The sequence below is a fragment of the Sphaerodactylus townsendi genome, linkage group LG06 (genome assembly GCF_021028975.2).
Source record: "Sphaerodactylus townsendi isolate TG3544 linkage group LG06, MPM_Stown_v2.3, whole genome shotgun sequence".
Taxonomy (NCBI): domain Eukaryota; kingdom Metazoa; phylum Chordata; class Lepidosauria; order Squamata; family Sphaerodactylidae; genus Sphaerodactylus; species Sphaerodactylus townsendi.
Window position 1 is genome coordinate 41083744 of NC_059430.1, and position 11565 is coordinate 41095308.

Sequence of the window (11565 nt, forward strand, 5' to 3'; positions counted from 1 at the left end):
CCTCCTGATCAGAAGATACCCAAGCCCAAACGACTGCAAGAGTGGTACAAAAGATGCTGGATAAATCAGTGTCTGAGCCGCATAGTCCATGATTACAAGGTTGGTTGCAAAATCAGTTGCAGCTTCAGTTTTGGTTCCTGGAGTAGTTTATTCCTAGAAAATTTAAAAAATATGTTGTGTACTTTGAACATCTGTAACTGCTCAAAAATCTGTTGGAAAGCATTTTGGGCCATTTTGACAGTAATGGTAAAACAGAATGTTACACCTTCCTTTTATAAGCTCCAGACTAGATTTTAAAGACATTTTTGAAGGCCGCTGGAACCCAATAAACCATGAAGAGGTGTTGGGGAAGAGTGCATTGGGAAGAGACTAGATGACCTTTTGAGTGGGGCATTACAGTTGTTGTTTTCTGACAAATATTTTATGTTGCAGGATATTTTTAAGCAGGCAACAGAAGACCGCTTAACAAGTGCAAAAGAGCTGCCTTATTTTGAAGGGAGACTTCTGGCCCAATGTTCTAGAGGAGAGCATTAAGGAGCTGGAACAGGAAGAGGAAGAGCTGAAGAGAGAAGAAAACACTAGCAATGAGAGCACTGATGTAAGGACCTTCCACTCATTCCTTTCTTTTCTGAAGTCTGCAGCTAGCAGAATTCCACCAATTAATGTTTAGAGAATCCCATGTTCTCCAGATAAATTAGGAATTCTTATCAGTTCTTACCAGCATGGCCAATTGGCCATGCTGACAGAGGCTGATGGGAATTGTAGTTCCTGAACATCTGGAGAGCCGCAGGTTCCCTACCCCTGGCCTAGAGCCTCTGTTTAGAATCCATAATAAGTGCTTGTAGCGTAATTGGGTTGTTGTTTTTAAAGCATGGGAATAGCGAACAACAAAGGGCAGTTTGGAGTGACTTTTGGGTTAAAGTGCATTGCATCATGTTTGGTGGGATTAAGAGGACATTTTGCACATTATTATGTACAGTTTGATTGGCTGCCTGGTGTCTTTGCCCACCCCTTAGTTTGCAAACCAAGTTCATTGCTTCTAGGCAGTAGTTTCATTATCCCAGGAAATGTAGAGTCCTAGGTAAGTGAAGTGTGGGAATGGTGAGGTACCTCCTAAGTGTTGTGTTCAATTTTTAGGTGAGCAAAGGAGATAGTAAAAATGCCAAAAAGAAGAACAACAAGAAGACGAGTAAAAACAAGAGCAGCTTGAGCCGCGGTAATAAGAAGAAGCCTGGAATGCCCAATGTCTCCAATGACCTCTCCCAGAAACTGTATGCCACTATGGAGAAGCACAAGGAGGTAAGAAGAATTGCAAAATTTAATGTGGCCATTTTCAATAGCTTATAAAACAAGACAGTTTTTCAGAATTTGCAAACAAGACAGTGCTAAAGTTAGACAAGTGAGAATGAAGCAACAGTGTTTCTCTGAGAGCAGAAGGAGGACTTCTGCCAGGATGTCTGAGTGGAATTCTATCATGGCCAAATAAGTCATGCTGCACAAATTGGGCCCTTGTAAATTTAATCCAGTGGTTTTAGGCTTCAGAGGGATTGTAGGGCTGAAATCAGGCACCTATTAGGCTAATTCTCTGTAGAACACAGTGACAGTAATAAGTAGCACCCTTTATTTTACACTTCCTGGGTGTGTGCTTTTAAATAATGTCCTCAGTTCCCTAGGAATTAAAAAAAAATCTTAGAAACTTAGTAAAGATGCTCAGCAGGTTTTAGGACTGTGTGTTGGAAAAACTGAACTCTTTGCAAGTTCTCTGTTTAACTAAATAGGTGTCTTTATTCTGTTAACAGAACATCATAAGCAAAATTATTTTGGGGGGATCTGCATCAGAGACTCTCTCCAAAATCAATTATTGTACTTTTTAAAGCAGCTGTTCATTTTTGTTTCCAGTTAACTTCTTTCAATACTTGATATCCGTTGTCATGGCTGGGCCAGCAGAAGTACCTGGTCATGTTTCAATTTTTAGTTAGACTGGAGGGAAGAGGGGACATGCTCTCAATTGTGGAATCATTCCCATGTTTCATGTATCAACCAAATTCTCTAACACCTGCTCTACAAAATGTGAGCAATCAGAAGGGATGTTTCTGACCCTTCAAATACCACATTGACGTGTGAGATCTGCATAGATAGGGGCAATAGGTCAAGCCTCTTCAAATGGAGCCTCCATTTAGCCACTGTCTGTCTTTCAGGTATTCTTTGTTATCCGTCTCATCGCTGGTCCTTCAGCCAATTCCCTGCCTCCTATCATTGAACCTGATCCACTCATTCCATGTGATTTGATGGATGGGCGCGACGCCTTCCTCACGCTTGCTAGAGACAAACATCTTGAGTTTTCCTCACTGCGAAGGGCAATGTGGTCAACCATGTGCATGCTGGTGGAGCTGCATACTCAGAGCCAGGACCGTTTTGTTTATACCTGCAATGAGTGCAAGCACCACGTGGAGACAAGATGGCACTGCACTGTCTGTGAGGTATGTTTGGTTGCCTGTTCCGTATTGACAGTGTTCGTTATGCCATGGAGTGGACCAGTTTAGAATGTGACTCTAAATAGGTGTCACTGGTCACCTGCTGTGCCTTGTGATTATGTATTGAGTAAAGGCTGCTTTGAAATACTCATGGAGTATTAAAGTTTCTGGCTGACAAGTACAGGGGCATTTTCAAGCTCTAAAGTGCAGGGCCAGATGTCTTCTAGCAGAAGGGGATTTTTAAAAATGTTTTTGGAGGGGAAAATAAATCTCGGGGCCTTTGTTATGGTCATCTCTGTTTTTGGGTATCACTTTGGGAAATTTTAGCAAGCAAATCATATAGTCCTTGCCCCCTGTTTTCCAAATGGGTAACCCATTTTTTTTAAAAGCTCCTCTGTCCTTCAGGATAAGCAGCTTCCTTGAGATATTCCAGCCACAGCCATACTGGAAGTGCCTCCTCTTAAGGCCCTCTGTGTAGAAATCCATAGTTGTCCATGGACTTCGTATGTTTTGAAGTAATTGCAAAACTGAAGCTGTCATTATTAGTCTTCTCGGTCTCCCTCACCTTGCTGAGTGTCATCTGCTGATGCTCATTTCCCAGTGGCTCTTAGTTTAAAGACTGGTGGTTATATACTCTATTTGTCAGGTCAGATTCCTGTTGGATCTAGTTTAGGATGGTTATGTGACAGGTATAGAAGTTGGACAACTTCTCCATTAGTAATTTGAGCGTGTTAATAGCTTGCTTTTTTCTTAGGTGTAGATTTCTATTGAGAAGTCTTGAATTTCAAATTCTTGTTAAATTGTGGACAGTTACGTGACTAATCCGTTATGTTTTCAGGATTATGACCTGTGCATCACCTGCTATAACACTAAAAACCATGAACACAAGATGGAGAAACTGGGCCTTGGTATTGATGATGAGAGCAACAACCAACAGTCAGCCACCACTCAGAGTCCTGGTGATTCACGTCGCCTGAGCATCCAGCGCTGCATCCAGTCTTTGGTCCATGCCTGCCAGTGTCGCAACGCCAACTGTTCACTGCCGTCCTGTCAGAAGATGAAGAGGGTGGTCCAGCACACCAAAGGCTGCAAGCGCAAAACCAACGGAGGGTGCCCCATCTGCAAGCAGCTCATTGCTCTTTGCTGCTACCATGCTAAGCACTGCCAGGAGAACAAGTGCCCAGTGCCCTTTTGCCTCAACATCAAACACAAGCTCCGTCAGCAGCAGCTTCAGCATCGCCTGCAGCAGGCCCAGATGCTCCGAAGGAGAATGGCAAGCATGCAGAGGACCGGCATAGTAGGCCAGCAGACAGGGTTGCCCTCCCCCACACCCGCCACACCTACTACTCCAACAGGCCCACAGACACCAACTTCTCAGACTGCACAGCTGCAGCCTCAAACCCAGGCTGTCTCACAGCCGCAGCCTACACTTCCCAATACGATTCCTTCATATAGTGTGTCACGAAACCAGGCTTCTGGTTCTGTGTCCCAAGGCAAGGCAGGTGGCCAGATAACTCCTCCGACGACTCCCCAGACTGCTCAGCCATCTATCCAGGGTCCTCCTCCAGCTGCAGTGGAAATAGCCATGCAGATCCAGCGAGTAGCCGATCACCAGCGGCAGATGGCTCATGTTCCCATTTTTCAGAGGCCAATTCAACACCAGATACCCCAGATAAATCCAATGCAGCCTATTGGTGTAACCCCCCCTCAGATGGCTAGAGGTCCCGGTGGCCACATAGATCAAGGGATAGGACCAACAGGAATTCAGCAGCAGCCAGCATGGGCCCAGGGAGGGTTGCCCCAACCTCCACAGATGCAGCCAGGAATGCAAAGACCACCCATGATGTCAGTGGCCCAGCCAGGACAGCCCATGAATATGTCTCCACAGCCAGGGATGGGTCAGGTGCCAGGTGCACCTCAGCCAAGACGAAGTTCTCTGCCCCAGGCAGCCTTACAAAATCTGCTGCGGACTCTCAGGTCTCCCAGCTCTCCCATGCAGCAGCAGCAGGTGCTTAACATCCTGCACTCCAACCCTCAGCTGTTAGCTGCCTTCATCAAGGAGCGGGTCAAGCATCAAGCAGGGCTACAGCAGCAGCAGCAGCAACAGGCAGCAATGCCAGGGCAGCAAGGGGTGCACCCAAATCCAGCCATGCAGAACATGAATCCGATGCAGGCTGGAGTCCAGCGGCCCAGCATGCCCCAGCAGTCACCCCCGCAGCAGCCTCCACCTCAGCAGGCTATGGGCGGGATGAATCCTCAGGCACAGCCGATGAACATGAATCACTCGGGAATGACTCCCCAGTTCCGAGAACTGTTGAGACGACAGCAGATGCTTGAACGCCAGCAGCAGCTGCAGCAGCAACAGCAACAAGTAGCAGGACCAGGGCTGGGGCCAGGCATGGCCAACCATAACCAGTTCCAACAGCCCCAGGGAGTCGGGTACCCCCAGCAGCAGCAGCAGCGGATGCAGCATCACATGCAGCAGATGCAACAAGGAAATATGGGACAAATGAGCCAGCTTCCACAAGCAATGAGCACAGACACAGGAGCAACCTTGCAGCAGGCCTTCCAGCAGAGGCTACTCCAGCAGCAGATGGGATCACCAGCTCAGCCGAATCCCATGAGCCCCCAGCAACACATGCTCCCTAGCCAGGCCCAGTCTCCACACTTACAAGGCCAGCAGATTCCATCGTCACTCGCCAATCAAGTGCGCTCTCCACAGCCGGTCCCTTCACCCCGGCCCCAGTCCCAGCCTCCTCACTCTAGCCCTTCTCCTAGGATGCAGCCTCAACCTTCTCCACATCATGTCTCCCCACAGACCAGCTCCCCACATCCAGGACTGGTAGCTGCCCAGGCGAACCCCATGGATCAAGGGCACTTTGCCAGCCCGGACCAGAGTGCAATGCTTTCTCAGCTTGCTAGTAATCCAGGCATGGCTGGCCTCCATGGTGCAAGTGCCACAGAACTGGGGCTCAGCTCAGATAATTCAGACTTGAATTCAAACCTTTCACAGAGTACACTAGACATACACTAAGACACATTGTAGCATTTTGGGAGCAAAAAAAAGAACTTATTTTCTCAAGACTTTTTGTACTGAAGACAATTTTTTTGAATATTTCTTAGCAGAAGTAACAATTTTCCCTGGAACACATCTGAACTCTGCAGCAGTAGTGTTTGGTTTTAAACACAAGAAACCAATAAAATGAACCTGAGGGACAATACAATACAAAGAAAATATATTTTTGTTATGGCTGGAATCCTAACCAGTCCTTATCCCCTCGCCCTTGTTTTTGTTTTCCCTTTGTGTGCGTTGAGGAGGTTCTTGGAAGGGGGGTAGTTATTTGGCTGCTGACCAAATGGCTCTCTTCTCTTGCCTCCAATAGGTTTTATTTTTTTTTAAATTAATGAAAATATGTAATATTGATAGTTATTTACTGAGGCAGATGGTTAACATTTTCCCTATTCTGTTTTTTTCCACACATCTACTGCAAAAAAAAAAAGAAAAGAAAAAAAAACAGGAGAACATTTCCTAAAACTGGAGGACAAAAAGGGTGAATGTTGCTTTAAAAATACAGTGCATATATATAAATATATATTAAAGATAAATACCAATTTTTCCTCTTTGGTTGGAAAGATGTCAATTCTTTTAAAATTGTAAAAAATTAAGTAACCCAGTCTCCTTCCCGAAGTCTACTTTTGTCCTCCAAGAATTTTCTATACCAGAGTCTGAGCTTAAACTTCAAGTATTAAAAATTTGTACATGTAGAGAGAAGACATTTTGCAAATACACAGGGCAGCTGCCAAATGGATGTAGTATATATATTGTGGTTTGTTTTCTTGAAAGAATTTTTTTGTTATTTTTACATCTAACAAAGGAAAAAAATAAAGAGGGTAAGAAACTATTCCAAGGGTATAAATTTTAACCTGAGAGAGAATCCCTGGGGTTTCTTCTTTACGCTTGCTTTCTCTTTCCCTCCCTCCCTCCCCTTTTCTTCCTCTTCCATTTTCTGTAAAACTTGAAAATAGAAAGCAAAAAACCCTCAAATGTTGTAAATCATGCAATTAAAGTTGATTACTTATAAATATGAACTTTCGATCACTGTATAGACTGTTAAAATTGATTTCTTATTACCTATTGTTAAATAAACTGTGTGAGACAGACTGATTTTGAATGCTTCCCTTCTCCTTTTCCCGAGTTGGTGCTTATTTTAAAATGGGGAAAGAAGATGGTACGCTTTTCGCAACAGCCTTTACCAGTCAGTATTTGGAGAGTTACTTAAATGTGTATCAACATATGATTGTCTCTTTTTTAATTTGTTATTTGGGGCTGTATTGAAGATTTTTGATGTCCTTTTTTGCGATGACTGTATTTGCTGTGGAAACGACAACCATTTGTTTTACTATCCAGGTGGGATCCTATTTGCATGTTTGACTTGAGTATGATCTCATCGTCCAAAGAACTTCTGGAACACACACTAAATGTTGGAACAGAATGAGGAGTTGAGTCTTACAGCCTCAGACACCTTTCTCTCTCAGGGTAGCAGGTCATGTGATTGAAGAGTTTGAGGAGTAACAAAGATGGCAGGCATACTGGAAGAGTGACAGTCCAGTGTGACAGTAACAAAATAGTGCTGGTGTGTAGTCAGCCACTTTTCTATGAATGAGTGCCAAGAAGGGATACCTGTTTTTTGTGTAGCCTTATGGTTTCCATGCCCATTAAATTAGATGTTCCAATACTGAAGCATATGTCTCATGATAAATACAGTGAAATTATGTCAGCCATTTTCAAAGAGTTCCTGGGCATTTGAGAAAATCTTATTCTGAGTTCTAAAGCTGAGAAATGCTGTTGGCTGGGTACCTACATAAGCTACCACGAAGAAGTAGTCTGATTCTTTGTCTTTTCCTTTCTGAATTGGCCTTAGTTTCAGAGTTAGGCTGTGCCTCTCTATGCCTCTGCACTCCAGAACTAATGGCTTTTTGTTAAATACTAAGGCGGTAGAAGTTGGCTTTTTCATTAAAGTGCTATAGCATCAAGAGAGGGGAATTCAGTATTAACGCATAATCATCACAATGATCATATACCCTTCAAAGACATTCATGTGATGGGGTTCCTAGAAAATACAGTTGCAGAAATAGCCTGTCCGGTCATGCCAGGGGCTTTAGCTTCACATAATTTCAATATCTAAAGTCTCTTCTAAATACTGTTAGCCAAAGCAGCTGAAAATTTCAAAATTATTGATCCTCAAGCACCTTAAAATCATTCTTACACAGGCTTAGAGATGCAAAATTCACTTTAAAAGTTTCCAGAGATTTCAATTTAATCATGCACAGCTTTTCTGGGTTAGATCCAGGTAGTGTTTCTACTGGTAAAGAGGAGTCTCCTTTTGCTGCCAAAAACAACTTTGCTGGCTATTGTGGGACCTGCACATAAGTCTTGTGGGATGGACACATGGGCGGGAAAAGTGGGTGAATCCATCCCATTGTGTTTAATATCCATATTTACTCAAAAGGAAGACTGTGCTGGCAGGAAAATGAACCGCTTAAAATATAAACACAAAAATATTATTGGACATAACTAACTTTATGCAAAAAATTCTTATTTTTGATGACATACCTTGAGGGAGGGGGGCTAGTCTTGCATTTCAGTAATTGCTGCACTTGAAACTTCAAAAACTGCTGTACAGTTTCAGCAGTCCTTCAGAAGGGGGAAATTGGTACTATGGGAGGCTTATATGTGATATATCCTCCCATAACAAACATGCAGTGTGTTCTCTTTGATAGAAAAATAAGGGCGCATTCCATGAACAGACTGGGATTTACCTGGTGTGTGCTTCCTTGCATCTTGTAAGTACGTACACAAGATCAGGTTGTAGCCTTTCCAATCCCAAGCTTTCGTAGTGTCAGTTGATTATAAACACATTCCAGAGTGCCATTTAAAGTTGGTTCATGCGGGAAGAGTGTGTGATCTTTGTGATCCTTTTCAAGGAGCAAAAATGCTAACTGTCTTGTGTTATGTGAATGTGGATAAAATCCCTTTGATAAGAGCTACCAGGAAAACCATGTGTGAATGCTACACATCCGCATTTCTTTGGATTGATTTTGATGGAAGAGATCAAAAGTGAATGTTTCTTTTTCTCTGGATGGACACTGCTCGGTTTTGGGGGGCAAGGGGAGCATTGAGCTGCTGCTAACAATTCCCTGCCTTCCAGATCACCTGAAAGCATTTGCCAGAAGATGCACTAACTGGTTTCCAAAAACCATTAGCTCATCCCTAGGAGCTCTGATTTAGTGCCTCCAATGAGATACAGTACTAATTTATTATTCTGGTATAAAACTCTTTGGTATAGTGGTTAAGAGCAGGTGGACTCTTCTCTGGAGAAGCAGGTTTGATTTCCCCATTCCTCCATATGAACAGCAGACGCTTATCTAATTAACTGGATTTGTTTCCCTGCTTCTACACATGAAGTCTGCTGGGTGACCTTGGGCTAGTCAGGATTCTCTCTCACCCCCAACTACCTCACAAGGTGCCTGTTATGGGGAGAGCAAGGGAAAATGAATTTGTAAGCTGCCTTGAGACTATTTACAGGAGAGAAAGATGGGGTATAAATCCAAATTCTTATTATTTCCCAAGTATTTCAGCATAGAAAGAGAGAAGCCGCTGTGCATCTTTCAATAATAAGCAACAGCAGTACTCAAGTTTGACACAGTAGTTGTTTTGTATGAGCAACTCTGAATGTTTTTCTAGTTTTCCTACTGCTGTTCAGCTGGCCTCCTGTCTAGAAGTTATCAAACCCGACAGTGCAAAGACCCAACCAATAGATGAGACTGATTAGAACATGGTGAATTGTGGTCCTATAAAATCATCTACCCTCCAAAACAATACATTGTAGATCATGCACTGGAATTCAGATGAGCTGGAAAATGGAAAATGATCCCATTCTCTCCCCATCTCTTCCTCTTACAAACATTTTGCTTCAAAAGACTCTTAGCTCCCAGTTGGCAAGCCCAGTCTCCCAGTGGGTTGGAATTTCTCCTCATCTCTATTCCAGCAAAATCAATAGCGGCAGTGGTTCAACCTTTATTCTGGGCAACAGATTCCTTGTGCATACTAAGAAGCTGGAAACATGAGTTGTTGCTTAAGATTACAGTGATGTTTTATAGGGCAACAGAAGCGCCTGTTCTTGCATTAAGGAATATGCAAGTTAAAATGTAATAACAGCAAACAACTCTGGACAGACAGGAAAGCTGTGGTGTTGGATTCCATTCATATGTCTAGTAACATCCAGAGCATTGTTTTAACTTATAGGAAATGCCTATTTAAAAAAATACTATAAATTTTGTCTGAATCCAGCCCTGGAAGCAAGGGCAAAAACTAACTTTCCTGAAGGTAAGAGAGACTAGCGGTAAGGAGCTTGCTTTATATAGCGTGAATATTGAAGATGCAGAAACAGTAAATCCAAGGCAAACAGAAGCCTGTCTGGCCACTGGAAGCTTTCTTCCACACTCACATTTGATCTGTGCTATGGGTCTTAGTAGGCAAATAGAAAGGGCCGCTGCATGCTGGAGCTGTAATCCTAGCTACTGTCCCCACTCTACTATGGGAGTTTTCAGGTAGCAGTTGGGGAGAAGATGAGGAGGAAAATAGAAACAGCCAGTCTGCTAGGAAATAGTCCTAACCAGCTGCAAATTTAACTTTCTCAAAATGTGAAGACTGAATCTACTCCATGGACTCCTACATAAGTTCTCGCAATACTCAAAGATGCCCTAAGCGTCCTTTGGTAATGGTGGCATTCTGGAGTAAAGTGGTGTAGTCCTACGGTATGCATGATTGTTTTCATCTAGAGGTAGATAAGATACTATATTTAATCAAATGGAAGATGACACTGTAAGATGGTCAAGCCCCTTAACATGTATACGTACATTCCCCCTCTTTCCATGGCATACCAGTGAAAAGAATAGTCCATTCGAGTACATACTGTAGTTATTTATTAAAATGTTTATATTCTGCCCTTCCTTGTGGCCCAAGTTGGTTTACAATAATAGTTAAAAACATTTTCAATTAAAACAATTATGAAGAGCATACTTCAAATCCTGCCCTGAAAGGATATCATGGTTAAGATATTTTAATAAAGTTATATTCAGCAGCAAGAGGAATTTGTACCTGCATACACAGTAGAGAAAAACTAATTGGAGGGAAATAGTACAGATTCTCATGCTTTTTCCAAAAATCAGCACAGTAATCATGGGCAATGGAACTGCCATATACCCAGAGGGTTTAATGTGACAATCCTTCATTGTCCACATGTAAGCACATTTTGGTATCCCTGCACTCCTGTCCACATTTAAGCACCTTGAACTCAGTGAGACTTTTCAGAAGTGAAAATACGTAGAATTTGATTGTAAATCTGATATTTCCTTTTATCCACAAGAATTGCCATTGAGACTAACAGAACCAATGCATTATAACTCAGTTGCAACCAGTACAGGATTTACCTGTAGGCTTGTCAGGCTGAAGCCTAGGGCCTCAAAATCTAGGGGGTCTCTAGCAAAGGTGTAAAATATTTTTGACACTGTCATAGGCCTTTCTCTTACACACTGCCATAATGCACTGTTTCGCAGTGTTAATTTTAACATTTATGCATCTTTTTCATCACTATGGGGTATCTAACAATAATACATCCTTTAGAGGAGGAATTGTAAATTGCAGAATTTTAAAACACCCTTCATCATCCTTGACTTCACTCAAGTTTGTTTAAAACACTTCCATCTTCCTCTAGTTGGGAGAGAGGGGGATTGGGAGGGGCCTCACAAGTGCCTATGGCCGCACTCAATCTAAATCTGACATTGAGTGCATTTCAACTTCTTGTTGCAATACGAATTAATTGTCTGATCTAGACTATATCCATCTTCTAAGGTTTGTGGTTTGATAACAGTATTGAATGTAGGTAGGGTACCAAGTGAAAATAAAGACAGTGATGAGACAGACAAGAGTTTCCTTCACTTCTGGCTTCAACCTTTTCCTCAAAAGCAGGAAAAGCCCATTTGTCTTAAGTGGTAAGAGTGGCACAGTCATTCTCTTTCTCACCTCCAT

At 42.8% G+C, this 11565-nt stretch overlaps 1 protein-coding gene across 1 annotated transcript in view; it reads left to right on the forward strand.

Moving 5' to 3' along the window:
- The window catches only part of EP300 (E1A binding protein p300), a 136115-nt gene extending 129480 nt beyond the window's left edge, over nucleotides 1-6635 (forward strand). The window contains 6 exon segments of the mRNA XM_048501536.1: nucleotides 1-99; nucleotides 433-495; nucleotides 497-598; nucleotides 1138-1299; nucleotides 2199-2480; nucleotides 3313-6635. Of these exon segments, the coding sequence (XP_048357493.1) occupies nucleotides 1-99; nucleotides 433-495; nucleotides 497-598; nucleotides 1138-1299; nucleotides 2199-2480; nucleotides 3313-5508 (2904 nt within the window). The 3' untranslated portion in view covers nucleotides 5509-6635.
- The last annotated feature ends 4930 nt before the right edge of the window (nucleotides 6636-11565 follow it).